General features: G+C 46.8%; 5 protein-coding genes across 5 annotated transcripts; 3 read left to right on the top strand and 2 right to left on the bottom strand.

Moving 5' to 3' along the window:
* Nucleotides 1-287: 287 nt before the first annotated feature.
* On the top strand, nucleotides 288-2,038 carry EsH8_III_000312 (major facilitator superfamily domain-containing protein; the record flags this gene model as incomplete). The annotated part of the gene is made up of 6 exons (XM_083262037.1): nucleotides 288-381; nucleotides 449-490; nucleotides 538-563; nucleotides 628-878; nucleotides 935-1,134; nucleotides 1,194-2,038. 6 exons carry the CDS (start codon nucleotides 288-290, stop codon nucleotides 2,036-2,038), a joined length of 1,458 nt encoding a protein of 485 aa, XP_083122524.1.
* Nucleotides 2,039-2,643: 605 nt separating this feature from the next.
* EsH8_III_000311 (Endoribonuclease L-PSP/chorismate mutase-like protein) lies at nucleotides 2,644-3,054 on the bottom strand (the record flags this gene model as incomplete). The annotated part of the gene is made up of 1 exon (XM_083262036.1): nucleotides 2,644-3,054. One exon carries the CDS (start codon nucleotides 3,052-3,054, stop codon nucleotides 2,644-2,646), a length of 411 nt encoding a protein of 136 aa, XP_083122523.1.
* A 7,205-nt stretch (nucleotides 3,055-10,259) lies between these two features.
* Nucleotides 10,260-11,021, top strand: EsH8_III_000310 (uncharacterized protein; the record flags this gene model as incomplete). Its single annotated transcript, XM_083262035.1, has 1 exon — nucleotides 10,260-11,021. The coding sequence occupies one exon, from the start codon at nucleotides 10,260-10,262 to the stop codon at nucleotides 11,019-11,021; it is 762 nt and encodes a 253-aa protein (XP_083122522.1).
* Nucleotides 11,022-12,170: 1,149 nt separating this feature from the next.
* On the top strand, nucleotides 12,171-12,422 carry EsH8_III_000309 (uncharacterized protein; the record flags this gene model as incomplete). The annotated part of the gene is made up of 1 exon (XM_083262034.1): nucleotides 12,171-12,422. One exon carries the CDS (start codon nucleotides 12,171-12,173, stop codon nucleotides 12,420-12,422), a length of 252 nt encoding a protein of 83 aa, XP_083122521.1.
* A 1,013-nt stretch (nucleotides 12,423-13,435) lies between these two features.
* On the bottom strand, nucleotides 13,436-14,340 carry EsH8_III_000308 (uncharacterized protein; the record flags this gene model as incomplete). The annotated part of the gene is made up of 3 exons (XM_083262033.1): nucleotides 13,436-13,487; nucleotides 13,550-14,253; nucleotides 14,332-14,340. The coding sequence occupies 3 exons, from the start codon at nucleotides 14,338-14,340 to the stop codon at nucleotides 13,436-13,438; spliced, it is 765 nt and encodes a 254-aa protein (XP_083122520.1).
* Between the last annotated feature and the right edge of the window lie 417 nt (nucleotides 14,341-14,757).

Below are 14,757 nucleotides of genomic sequence, written 5' to 3'. Positions count from 1 at the left end.
CTACAAGGCTGTTTTCGTGCTATCTGCAACCTGATGCCACTTTTAACCAACTTATCTGGCATCGAATGTCGATCTGTGGGTTGTGATTGGGTGTTCGGCCAGTTATCCGCCGTGGTTGGGAACTTGTTCGAGCACCAACCAGTTCTTTTGTGATGGTACTGTCGATATAAGTTCACTTAATTTAGGTTTTATCCCCAGGAACTTGATAATTCTTCCACATTCTGAAAACTACCTAAAGCATTGGCCGCAAGCTACATTTAGTCAAGTGGATCATAGACAAATCCATAATGGCAGAATCCAAGCAATCTGACTGCTCCCAAGTCGGAGATCAAGAGTCTGGAACCCAAACATCAATTGAACCCGCCACAGAAAAAGCATATGGTTAGTTCAACTAGAGTGAACTCTAAGAGACTTCTGCGGCTCAAAATTTACGCTAACATCACAAAAGTTCGCAAGATGGATTTATGGCTGCTCCCTTTTCTCTCGATAAGTATGTGTCCTAGGCTCAGCAAGAAGTTCCATTACTAACTTGTAAAGTGTACTTCTTCAACGCGGTTGACAGAGTGAGTCGGCCCACAGTGTAGAAAATAATTAATGAGTTGCCCGAATAAGCTAAATCTGTCTCAGAGCAATCTCGGAAATGCGGAGACCGATGGAATGAGTAAAGACTTAGCCTTCGTGGGGGAGCAATACTCTTATCTCATTCTGCTTTTTTACATTCCAAACGGTCTCTGCGATCTCCCTCTAAACCTCTTGACTAAACGGTTTTCGGGTCGCATTGTTCTGCCTGCACTGATGGTGGGCTGGGGAGCAATGGCACTCCTACAAGCGACTTGCAAGAATTTTGGTGGTATGCTAGCTATCCGGCTCATTCTAGGGTGAGTAACCTTCTTTTTCAGATTACTCGACTTTATTGACCACTCATTATTAAAAGGGCCTTTGAGGCAGGTTTTTTTGCTGGGGCCGTCTTCTATCTGACATTATTCTATACTCGGGGTGAGCTTGGCTTTCGCATCGCTCTCTTCTTCGGAAGTGCGTTGTTAGCTAGTGCCTTTTCTGGGTTGATATCTTTTGGAGTATTTCGGATTCAACATCCTCATGTTCATGGATGGATGTGGCTCTTCATCATCGAAGGTATGGGTCTCTATTATTCTGGCCACAGGATAATGAACGCTTGACTTACTTCATTTTAGGTGCACTGACTGTCATCTTTGGTATTGTGGCGTTCTGGTGGTTACCAGCGAACCCACAAACCGCCTGGTTTCTTGGAAAGGCAGAGCGTGAAGTGGCCACACTTCGATCCCTTCGAGATGGTACCCACGATGTCGAAGAAAAGTTTAGCCTTCAGCAATCCTTCCACACATGGAACGACTGGAAATTCCCTATCTGGTGCATCATCAGTTTCACGTACCCTGTTGCATTCGCCACCACGGCCAACTTTTTGCCGCTCGTCATCGGCCGTTTGGGCTACAACAAAGTTATGACGAACCTCCTTACAGTCCCACCGAACGTGGTGGGCTTCTTGGTTTTGCTGGCAGTGACCTACAGCTCTGACAGAAACCGAGAACGAACTTTTCATATCATTGCCAGTCTTACCACCAGTCTCATTGGTCTCATTGTGCTAGCCGCTATCGATGCACGAGCGAATGTCGCTGTGGCCTACTTCGCGTGCTTTTTGCTCACCGCTGGAGCGTACATACCCAGTTGTCTGGTCCATAGCTGGCATAATAACAACAACCTGAGCGAGAATTCACGAGCCGCGACCACAGGATTACTCGTGGGCCTTGGAAACCTTGGTGGCATCCTGTCAGCCGCGACGTTTCGTACTACCTACGCTCCTCGATATGCACCGACACTCATCGCAACGGCGGGATGTAATGTTACCTGCATTATGTTCACTCTTTGGTTGGGATTGTGGATGCGAAGAGAGAATAACAAAAAGAACGAGGAGCAAGGAGTTTTTTTAAGAGCAGAGGATGTTGAAACTCGGGATCTTAGCGATGGAGAGAAAGACCCAAAATGGCGATTCTTTGTCTGAGAGCCTTCGTGATCTATGGAGAGTATTTTTATCGGCCGGTGTTGATGGAGGATTATTTTGTCCGTTCAATGATTTCTTTGCCTGGACTAAATGTCTAGAATGAATCTGCCGCGATGTAATGTCATACCTTGGTTAAAGAAGTTACGTATCAGCACTGGGCCTAGGTCAGACTCCTGAAAGATACCGAAAGACAGGTTTTAAGGCAGCTATTGCTGGATGCAATTACTTTAGACCCAAGTTTGCGCGAAAGATAAGCAACGAGTAAGACAATCTTTGGTCACATTGATATCGACACATCGTTTCTTGCTCTTATAACTCCTACTTTAGCATTTGAATTTATGAATGCTCGACAGGATACTATGAATTATGAAATACTTGAGCCAATTAGTTTGGAGACTGCTGGGTGCTGTCTATTAATAGACAGTTGATGCTCAATAACAGGAACAGTTTCACTTGTAATAGGAAATCACTATCTTGCTTGCAATTTTTGGTTCATGTTATAGTCTATTGAGGCCGGTTTGTCTGTAGCTGCCGCGACTTCGAGATCATCGTCGATGAATCTGCCTACAACTCTCTCCAGTCGCAAGTTTTTCATAGACCACGTTTTATTCCTGCCGCTTAGCTTCCACCTCCAGCTCGATGAGCATTCTAGGGAATGCCAGGTGTGGCACGGCGACGGCAGTCCACACAGGTCGGTGGCCCGGGATTCGCTGCTTTAGCGCCTCAGCAGTTGGCTCCCATGAAGTACGTATATCGCAGTGGTATGATCGCAGGAGGTAAACATCCTCCCAGCCTCGAAGGCCAGCGGCTTTGAGCACAATATCGACGTTCTCGATGGCGAGTTTGATCTGCTTGTCGCTGTCGTTGGCATCGAGTGCTCCAGTACCGGGATGCCACCCACCCTGCCCAGAACACTTGACAATACCGTTTCCGAGGTCGACTGACTGGGAGTAATGTCCCAGCTCGCTGTGCTTCTGGGCGGCTCCAGGGGGGTTGTTGTAAGGGAGAGAGGACATTGTGTATGGGATTCGATGTGAGATTGCTATTTGCAGATTGAATTAATCATCAAGATGTTCTTAAACTCAAGAGCCTTCGGATTGATTGGGTCTCACTATTTTTTTGAGTTTGATTTTGCGGTGTCAGTCGAGAAGAATTGTTGTTTTGATCAATAGTCAGACGCAGCCCCTTCGCCTCCTGTGCTTCGGTACTTGCGATTTATATACCAGCTAAATACGGAAGAAAATTTATCTAAAAGTTTGACGTCAGCTGAATAATGAAACTAGAGAGCAAACCTGTGGGCATGTGTTGCTTCGGGATGTCGCGACTTTCTCCAGTTCATATTGTCGCTGCTGGAGATCCAAGGACGAGAATGGGGCGAAGATCGGGGAAGTTGGAGATTTGGAGACTTGGGGACGTGGAAACTCGGGAAGGTTATGGGAATTGGAGAAACAGTGGGGAGGCGGCGGCGATCTCAACACCACCAACGTCCCTCCCTTCTCAAGGATGACACAGACAACACACACACACACACACACACAACACGGAGGAAATAATTTTATAAAGAATGCATGAGCGGCGTAACAATGATTAGTGGATTATGCCATACAGATGCTGATATAAATGAGGGTGACACTGCGATGAGGCGAACATGAAGTGTAGCCATTGTTCGAACTGGGCCAGTCTATTTGACCTGCCATGTGCCGTGCATGTCGACATTAGTTGCAATTGAACATTTGTGTATTCAGCAGTGACGATTTCATGGGTCTCAGTAGTGAATGAGACAATCACGATGATTGATGGAGGACAATGTGAGTTTAGAGCTATTTGGCAATGGTTCTACTGCATATAAGTTATGTACTCCATTCAATTATGTAGTCTCCAACACCCCGGCATGTGTAGAAAGGGCGGAACCCAAAAGCCGAGCAAACTCTTTACTATCCAGAGACTCAAGAACGCGACCCCAGAACCTTAGCACTGATTGAGCAAGAACTTGGGGACTTGGGTTCTCAGGCAAGTCATTAACTCCATCCAGCGAGGACCAAGCCATCGCGATGAGCGTTTGGAGCCTCCTGAATAATTCTTATTGGCATTTTCTTTGATGAGCTTGGATATAAACAGTAAGGAGAACTTGACGGAGTTGACTAACCTTGATTAGAGCAAGTTTCGGCCGCGAAGCGTAATATCCATCTGCTCAGAAGCACGGCTGATTCGAATACCGAAATTACAGACACCAGACTCCAAGTGCTGGCATGATGTCGAACAAAAAAAACAATGCCAGTGTTCGCAGGCTTCTCCAGCATATTGACGCAGTCTTCAACCACACACAGCAAGTCGTTGGGAACTACCCAGGGTTGCTCAAGTTCACCATGCAATAACTCGGCGAGTTTTGATGCACCTGTCGTGCTGAGAATCTCCCTGCGATATGAGATAGTGGGAAAAGCCATACGCGTACGGATGAGGTGGGACAGGCAGTTCATATCTTGAAGTCGGGCATGGCCGACATTATCTGTCGGTACCCGATCTACGGCAGATTTCAATGCTGACTGGAAAAATGATAAAGTATTGCTTTGAAAGGATTTTGTTAGAGACGGGATTGAAGCCCTGGATTGGTAAACCTTATAGGCAAGTGACTTACATAAGTCTTTCCTGCTCAAAAGCCGCTGAATTGGCCAAAGAGGGGATTTTTGATGCCTCGCCTATTAGTCGTAAGCGGTGCATGAGAAGCGAAAGCATGGTGGGCCCGTTGCTGTATATGAAGTCAGAGGAGGAAAGGTTCGAAACTGGAGTGGTGGCGGCTTCATTGGTTTGCTGAACTAGCGAATCAAAAAGTTGAATTGCGTTTTTGATTTGCGGCGATGATAATGTTTCGTCTTCCCCTTGAGCTTCTTCGCAGAGCCTTTCCCAGACTGATGGCGAACAAGGAAGCTCTAGTTGCTTGTCGACCATATTTGATTCCGAGGGCAGTCCCAAAATGAAAGCAAGACTCAGCAAGTTGTTGAATCCAGTTATTTGGCTTCTTCGAACGATCTCTGATTGGACAATCATGTTACGAACGCCCGCTAACGTGTCGTGTGAGTGATCCGCGGGCATTTCAATACAGAACTGTAGACCGGCTTGAAGAACACCAAGCTCGTCGACAAGGCCGAGTGGTTGTTTTAATTTGACATAGTCCATGAGCAGCGAGAAGGAATTGACCAATTGCCAAGCATCTCTACGGAAATGTCAACATTTGGGTTTATAGATCCTCTGAAGCCTCGGGCCACCAATGGAATCTTACTCTGTTTTCCTTTCTGTCCGAGGATACGCAGTCCAAATCTTGAGCAGTAAATCTCTGCTGGCCTTATAGAATACCTCGGCGTTCCGGTATTCAAATAAATACAATCCGCCAATGGCCAATATGGCAGTGCGCAACGCTATATGCAGGCTTTTGGCAGCGGCACTTGGATGTATTAGGGCAATGCCGGTGCTTTTGTGGTAGGATCTCATATATCGAAGACGGGTTTGGGTGGATGGTAGTACAAAGTCTGGGTTTTCTTGTCGATAAACTTCCCACAAACCGTCTGATTCATCTGATACTGTAGACGAGTATGTCAGCCTATATAATAGCTAAGACGAGGCGCCTCGACCCGGAAGTGATCGCCAGTCCTCCAAAAATTGACGAAGAAGAGCCATACTCCACGTTGGCATTGTTGCGTCATGAATCATGAGGGAAGAAGTCGAACCAGTATCGACTGCCACATTATGAAGCAATGTTTGTCTGCTTAGATTCTCTTGGTGCCCATCGCGATGATTGGTGGTGGCATGCAGTCCGTCACTGATTTGCTGCAGGCCACTGTGACGAAAGAAAGTTTCAAATTGGAACAATACAGGCAAATCAGCCCCAGTGTCCAAAAATGAGGAGCCTGGTTATTTCAACTGTAAATAAATTGGGGATATGAGAGGTCTTCTCGTATAGTTTGGGGCACCGACCTAGGTTGTGATACTCTGGAGGTATCGGCAAGGTACGCTCCGGTGTAGGGATGGTATTATTCCTTGCGTCCTTCAGCGAAAGATAACGTCCCCCATATTCATTCGATGGCTCGACAGTTGAGTCTGTTACTCTGTTAAATGGGCGCCGTTCTGGTAAGGTCGCAGCGCGGCTGGGGGAGGATGTGTTTCTAGGCTGGACATCCGTAGCGTCCGGTGTCTCAAGATTATTCTTGTTCAATGAGGCGCCAACTCGCTCGTGAGAAAGACGCCGGTGACGCTGTAACAAATCTTGCCTGGCGAAGGATGCTCCACATTCGCAAACGTAAGGCCTCTCCTTGGTATCTACCCATAGACAACCACATTGGGTCAGCGAACGTCATGACTTTGTGTGTCCGCGGACACAGAGTTGAAGTGACAGAACAACATACAAAGTTTCCGAACTAGGGCCAGATGACATGAAGGTTTACTTACGTGTGCGGGTATGTCGCTGGAGATGCTCAACTTTGCGAAATCTCCTCCCACAATAAGGACAAATGTGCGGCCTGTTTCCGTTGGCATCCATCTCTGCGGGCTGTTTGTTTGGAGAAGTCGGGAATTGGTCTCCAATTTCCCCAATATATCGGTATTCTGCCCACCCACAATGCTGCTCTGCACGAGTCATGCAAAGCCCTTAGGGAGGATGACAAAGACTACGTGCACTACGTAAGGTTTTCGGCTATGCTAGCACCACCTGACGTCTTCCGCGGACTCAGCCATTGCCTCATGGTCCGCCTGTCTCCACGGCGTCTCCCGGCGAAAGATAGAGCTACCATAGTCCGCTTGCTGATGCCACAGTAGCGACGATCATATCTGGGGTTCTCAACTGAATAGACAGAAGTAAGACTGTCGTAATGCCTGACAAAAGGCCTCCCCGAAAAAGATTTACTATACCACCAGCGAAGTCTGCATGCATCTCTTGGTATGTTGGGAAATACTCCCAAGCCGCTTGTCATCATTGCCTGACCCATCATTCCTAAATAGTAGGACATCTCGAGTTCGATGTAGTGGCGACAGCCCATGTAGCCGTGTGAGTTCGTCCATTCTGATTCATGTCGTCATCAGTAGCCCAGCTTTGACAATTGACACTTTGCAGTGTCTACGTAAGGGTGATGAGTGTATTTTCACGGCCAGCCGCCGAGGGTTAAGGCCTCCAAGCATAGTTGAACAAAAACGAACATCATCTACACTTGATCAGAACGAATTTGGGGATTTGTTATTGAGTAACGCCGATGAACCGCCCCAAGCTTACGGCGGGCCTCTGCCACCTCTCTTTGATGATGATCTTGAAGCGTTTCAATTCACCGATATTTTCCGTGGAAACTCGGAGGAAGATCTTGACAGTTTCTTCGCCGATATTTTTAGTATACCTTCATTCCCGCGCGCTGGCAGTTGCGATCCAGTCATCCCCGTCGCGTCTTCAAGGCAAAAGCTCGTCCGGGGCTATCATTCCGATTTTGACGTGTAAGTTAAGTTTACTTTTCCATTCATGGCTAAACCTTTGGGAAAGCTTTATGCAGACGTTGGAAAACACTTTGCTAACCATAGCGTCGCCTTGTTTCGCTTCAGTCTACAAGCATACTACGAATTGCTACACCCTGTCTTCCCCATTCTGCCTCCGCCGGTAGAGGAGTCAAGATGCGAGACAAGCTCTGGGGCTGTGCGCGAGCAGCACAATGCCGTGTACGAGCCATCTTCGCCTCTCATATTGGCCCTGTTGGCCATTATAACCCAAATACCTCAGCGTAAAGATGGTGTTGATTGCGATGAAGATGAGCAGCGAAACCGAAGCGATCTATCTCAGTGTCTGGCTCAATCTTCACTCGAGGCCGTGGAGGTTGCGTCCTGCATGGCAAACCCAGCCTCGAGTTTACTTACGGTAGCGTCTGATTTCCATCCTCTTGTGCCTCAGAAATTTGAGGCCCCTCTGGCCTGTTGCGTACTGAGTCTGTATCAATATCTTCATTGCGGGAACATCAACCAGATGACTCTCTTGGCGAGTAGATCATACCGACTCTTGATGGATACTACTCCATATGGCATCTCTGAGTCAGACGATCGTTTTTCCGAATCCTGGCGACGGGCGTGGTGGATGATTGTAGGTTTTATGTCCGATGCTCGATGAATCCATCAGTTTTTGTGGCTAAGAACGAACAATCTTTAGTACTTATGCATATGTCACGCTTCAATTGTGAGCTGCAAGGTAGGATTATTGGGTTTCCATTCCACATTTTTCACTGGGGAAGCGCATGCACCTGCATATTTACTTACACTTGGAAGCCTCCTACGCCCGCTCTGGATGTAAACAATGCCCGTGTACCATATCCTGCAATTTCCGGCGATTCAGCGGTATCTCTCCAAGTCTTCCAATAGCCTCAAGCTGCCCTACTAACCACCGCAGTTGTGGATTCACTTCGCTCGTTCCGAGGAGAGTCTAGTCGCTGCTACGCTTATGCTAGTTGCTCTCGTCAAAGGATTCGAATCCGAAACTTCTATACCCTCTTTCAGAAGAAATATTGGCCATCTTGAGGATGTCATCGCTCATCAATTGGCGGGTCTTCCTGCGGAAAACGATCACGAATTGGCAACGGCCAACTCGTTGTCAGAATCAAGGCTTGCAGCTTGCCTTTTAAGCATGACGCGCATAAAGTTGATGAGGTGTGATACAGTGGTTCTTTGGCGTTGAATTCCGATAGGTTAACCAGGTCCAGTGCTCGTATCAAACTGCATAGGTACCATGCCCTGATAGAGCATCCTAGTATTCTAAATAGGTTTGAATCGCTCCCACCACCGGATGCTTCCGAAGGTTATTCTGGTCCTTCGACGCTGAGAACGTCACGCGGAAGCGAGAAAGCTTCTCGGGTCTTTCCATTCGCAAGAGAATATTCTCGGAAAATCTGCCTGGAGTCGGCTACAGTGATAGCCACGGAGCTCGACAAACTGAAAGAAAGGGGACACCGGGGTAGGTGCAAACATCCCCGCCTTCTTTTAAGGCTGCACGAAATATGAAACAGGCTTACACATTATAGTGGTACCTGCCGCTTGCTCCGGCTTACTGGCCGGGTACACTCTCATGATGATGTTTTATTTTCAGACAGCTATCCCGGCAATGGATTTCTCTGATGTTTCAAACAGCTCAATGCGTAATCAATATCAGAGGGGACTGTGTACCGCCGCCAGAGCACTGGAGAAATTTTCGATTGGTTTCGACTTCATCAGGAAGTTAACAGGTGCGCCTCAAACTGCCGTAGGAGACATATGTATGCGTTGCTAATTTATTCGTTAGATCAACTTTGGGAAGCTGCGAAGGCATGTGAGCTTGCTCCTCAGGACGTATCATATACGGAGTTGACAGCCTAAAAGAATTTATAAAACGCATTTTAAACTCAGTAAAATTTACAATGTACGGAGCTTCTCATTTTTAGAAAGAAAACTGCCTCGTGTCTGGATCAAAATAACAATATTTGTAAACCGATGCACAATCGCCGCTGTGTGGCAGGATTTGACTTAAAGTAGCTTTTTAGAGTGACCTGTTTTGTTGCTAACCAATTCATATGTTGCTTTTTAACCTGAAAAGAACGAGTAGGTGGTGGTTAGCCCTAGAAGGGCGAAAAGTTCCATGAGATGACCATGACCACGGAATGGATGTATTTTCCTTAATTCACCAAGACGTGGCATTTCGATTTAGTGTTGTCAGCTATAGTTCGCTGCCATTAGGCTTCTGTCAGTTAATATACACTTGTCAAATGATGACCTCAGTAGCTCTGTCGAATTAGACGCCACTATAATCTAAGCTACACATCTGGAGTCCTGAGTCAAAGTCATGAGCAAAAAGATTCAAATCTAGCTTTGTCAAAATTACAGCTTGCCCCGGTTTAACCTTCAACTCATGACCCCATCTTTTTGCGGGATATTTATCTCTCTCCAATTCTGATCACCGACCATGGTAGACCGTCCCCACAAGCACTGAGTTGGAATCCCGAGATTGGAGAACATCACAATATGGCGGGAGGTCATCCTGATTTCGCTGTAGTATCGAATATGTCGCAAATCGACGTTTTAGAGTATATTACTAACATATGGTGATCCAAGACTTGGTCTTTCGCTTGAGATCTCAGTATAAAATGAGCGGTGTCATATGCAATATGTCCTCACTTGAAAAGTCAACAACAATATCTCTTTTACACGTGATCTCACTCAATTGGCCACGCTCACTATGAACGCTATTCCTACTCCTTTAGTCGAACAACTCGCGGCTCTTAAGAGACCTAAACCTATAGTCCTTGGGCCCGATTTCTTCAACGTCCCGGAAACTCCTATTTGCCAACGAGCGGCATCGTTTATTCGCGTATGGAATCCACAGTGGATTGCCAACCATTCGTTCCGAACATATGCCTTCGCCCTGGCAATCGCCCGATACGCTGGCTGGGACTCCGGTATCCAAGCCGAGCAACTTGGATTTGACCGAGAGCTCATCTTCCTTGCGTGTGTGATGCACGAGATGGGCATTCACTCAAGAGAGGCACTCAAGAGTCGGTTATCTCTTGAGATCTGGGGTGGTATTAAGGCCCGAGAGTGGATCCTGGAGCAAAGGGACAATTTTGTTGACGAAGAAGGGCGACCCGAGCAGCTCCTCAAGGATTGGGCCGACGAGGTGTGCGAGTCTATAGCGCGGCACACAATCGAGTTCCGTGGCTTCAGCTCCCGTTGCCGTCTGACTCTTGCTCTAGTCGCCCTTGGCTCCGGACAGGACTTGATGGGCCTGAGTACCTCTGCCATTCACCAGGACGATCTTCAAACCATTTGTGATCTTTGGCCCCGGAATGGGTATTGCCAAGGACTAAGCCAGTACACAAAGCACGAGGTTGCTCTGAAACCCGCCTGTCTATTTGAAGATTGTGCGTCTGTCTTCGATCCTGCCATGTTCGACGTGGAAGTCTACAAGAATTTGCAAGGGAATCTTGAAGAGAGCATTTGACCCGAGCTGAAGACACCGTGGTTAAAACCATTGTTGCTTGTATCCTCTAGGGTGTGGCAACACGCTGGGTAGCCGAACTCTCTGTTTAGATACGCAGTTAGAACTGAACTATTTGTACCATTCTCCTCTAAGAATTTCTTTAGCCAATGCAGTATCACGAAAATGGACACCAAGTCCTCTTGAATATTGTTCACATTGCACATAACATGATACCTCTTTCAGTATTGTTGTTGTCTCCCACTGCCCAAGTGACCGCTTATGCTTAAAAATCACATGCTGCCTTTGTTTTTTTTTTCTTTTTCTTCCCAAGGTAAAAATTAGCAGTTAACCAGACACGCCAATATCGATGTAATTTTTGCCCCTTCTTCCACAGAAAAATGCCATAGTCGATAAAGACATACGAGTAATTATAAAGAGAAGACAGTGGAGAGGATCTTGTTTACAGACTCACAGTCGCCATCGGACAATTACCTAGGTATATCTAATTGACGCTTCAAGGTTGAACCTAGCCTTGTCCCGAAGGGTTTATAAAAGAGTTGTGCAATAAATGAGACGGACAATCTGCTCACCCACCACCGCGCAGACTCCACCTCACCTTAACCACATACCGGCACGTAGTCAGCGGGTTCATCACATTTCTCAAAACAAACTTTCCACGTGGCCCTCGGTAATATCATAAGGTTAAATATGTCAGTCTGATTAAGCAACTTGAGACTGGGCCGTGCCGATAACTGAGACAAAAATCGAAAGGTGGCCGGTAATTTTTAATTCATGCGGAACGCATGATGCAATGCCACGCCAGAAATGTAGAGTTCGTTTGACATACAGTGTTTTTCTAGGGGGGTTCTCGGGTAGCGGCACAGCGACCGCACCGCGACGGCAACCCCGGAAACGCTTAGACCAAGGGGCCACGAGGGAACAGCTCGAGTCAGGGACGTTATTAGGATCAACTGAAAATCGAACGAGACGATTAGGCGAGCAGGATAACAATATAAAGAAAGGAACAATTCCCACAATGGCCGATACCATAGCACTCCTTACTACTGTCAACCGTTCCAACAAACTGTCTCTTTCGCTCTAGTATCGACATTTCAAAAATATAGAAGAACATATCTCTCTTTAGACCATACACAAACCTACTCCACGAAAATGCAGTTCCCCACCTTCTTTGTGCTCGGTAGCATCATGGCCGCCGTGGCCTCTGCACAGACCACCTATGAGACTGCCAACTACCTCTCGGTTTGCCAACAGGGCAACAACCTATTCTGTACAGGCAATACTGGCGTCTGTCCAAGGGGAAAGACGGACACCTTTGACGACAAGGCCACCAAGGCCAACGAGGATTCCTGCAAAGGTCTTAAGCGAGGCGACAGCTGCGTTCAAACGGTGGCTTGTGTCTAGAGAATTTTCGAATGATATGGTTTTGTACGTTATATTGGCACCAAAGCATGCATTGCAGGGGATATTGGAATTGAAGCGCGTGGTCGAAGGGCATATTCCACCTTCGAATATAACCCAATTCAAAGATGCCTACGAACTCATAAATTTTATGCATTTCCAAATAGATTTCATCTTGCATCTTACAGCCATGCTCCAAGTTGCTCCGATTGTTAGATCAAAGATAGCTGTCAACCGAGACATGCTAATGTTCTACTCCCAGCGACATACACGCCATTGCATTGATCTTCCAGTTACTTGAGGCTAATGTGATGTGGCTGAGCCTCGGCGAATTGCTTTATTCCTTTGATCTTTGCTCAATTGTACAATTCATTCTTCAGTCGAGACCATCCGAGCCCTGATCTTGTCTTTGATTATGACCCATAGACAAATGTGCTTTGGGGAGCATCTACTTCCTCCTAACAGTTCGCCCCAGCAGGGATACTGACGCACATATCTGGAAGGACAGCCCCAATACAAATGCTATCGGCACGCAGACCTTGATGTATTACCTTTTGCCTCCAATCTGTAAACGTTCTGTCTCCGTGTCCAATCATCCATAACTCACCATTCCCATATTTTTTTACACTATGATATGATGGGTTGAAACACTCACGAGACGTCTCAAGTGTATACTTATCTTACAATATTGAATATAATGCTGTGTATTCAAGCCTACAGCAAAGGTTGTCATTTGAAATAGTGTTGGTTGTTGACAAAGAAAAAGCATTAAACATCTACAGTGTATGGTTAAACATGTTTACCAACGAAACAAGATGCTGCAAAGACCTCAAGACAGTTCCAGGGTAGAACAATATCTTTGAAGGCACATTGAATAGTAAGTCATTTACCACGGCGGCAGCGACAAAAGTTTCCACAAATGAATGTATGAGGTTTTAATGATCCGATTACACATAATGGCTCATTCGTGAAGTTCATATTAATTTATCTGGGTATGGTGCATGTCAAACAATCCATTACCATTTAGTAACACCCCCATCTACTAAGATGTCGCTTCCCTGGCAGTACCTTTGAAAAAGTCAGTTCTCTTGTTTGTTTGCCCGCCGAGCGCAAGAATCGATTCAACTTACTTGCTAGCATCACTTGCTAAAAAAACGCAAGCACCCTTGATATCATCTGGCTCTGCAACCCGGCCGTTCATGATTTCATCCTTCCAGCCCTCGAGCAGATCTGGGAACGGTGCCGTCATCTCCGTTCTCACATAACCGGGGCTGATAGAGTTGACTCGGATGCCGTATTGGTTCAGTTCCGCCGCGATAGGCGCTACCATGGCCCGTACAGCACCTTTGGTGCCGCAGTAAGCAGTTGACCGCTGTGACCTGATAGCCATGTATGAAGCAATGCTAGCAACAAAGATGATGCTGCCGCACTTAGTCCCGTTGTTAATCATTGCCTTGGCAGCGAGCTTGGCAGAGAAGTAGAGGCCTTTGCAGTTGACCCCATAAAGTCTGTCAAAGTCTTCTTCCTCTGTGTTGAGGAACTCCACGTTTTTGTTTACGCCCGCACAAGCAACAAATATGTCCAGCTTGCCTCCGAAATCCTCTGCCACAGCAGCAAAACCTTTCTCTATACTTGGTAGTGATGTGACATCGACAACATATGCCTTTGCCCGGATTCCATTGGCAGAGGAGAGCTGTTCAAAGGCCAATGGCTCCGGGTCAATAAGATCAAAAATGGCGACATCAGCGCCGGCCTCAGCAAGCCCCTGGGCAAAGGCAAATCCGCAGCCTCGGCCACCACCAGTGATGACAGCCACGCGGCCTTTCAGGGAGAACTTAAGGCTGTTAGTTCATTGTGTTCTGTAGTACTTGCAAAATATTGGTTGACTGGAGTTCATGACATCGCAGCGTACCTTGGACATTTCGTCAATATTTGCCGTGATATGTTGAAGATACTAGCCAGGAGACCCCGACGAACGAAGTGTCTATCAGAAATTTCGCTACGTAAGGTAGAAATGCTACTTTGAATTGGAAGGCTAATTGAGTAAGAAGGGCTACTGGGACTGAGAGTCAAAATTCGGCTGAACTGGTCAAAGACAGATGAGTGAAATGTCAATGCTTACACAGTCCATGCGTTATCGACGTCGTTACTTAACACGCTACTGTACCTTTCGGCATGGGGCAATCTAATCCCACTCTAGACTATCCATTTTTCAACTTGTCATTTCCACGTTGACCAATGGTTCTGATCTTTTCTTGAACGAAAGGCGACTGTGAAGTCTGATAAGCCGGTTTCAGGCTTCGGAGCAGCTGTTGTTCCCATGTGCCACCCTAGATCT

Source organism: Colletotrichum jinshuiense, chromosome 3 (genome assembly GCF_051148585.1).
Source record: "Colletotrichum jinshuiense chromosome 3, complete sequence".
Lineage (NCBI taxonomy): Eukaryota > Fungi > Ascomycota > Sordariomycetes > Glomerellales > Glomerellaceae > Colletotrichum > Colletotrichum jinshuiense.
This window is presented reverse-complemented; position numbering and strand designations above follow the sequence as displayed.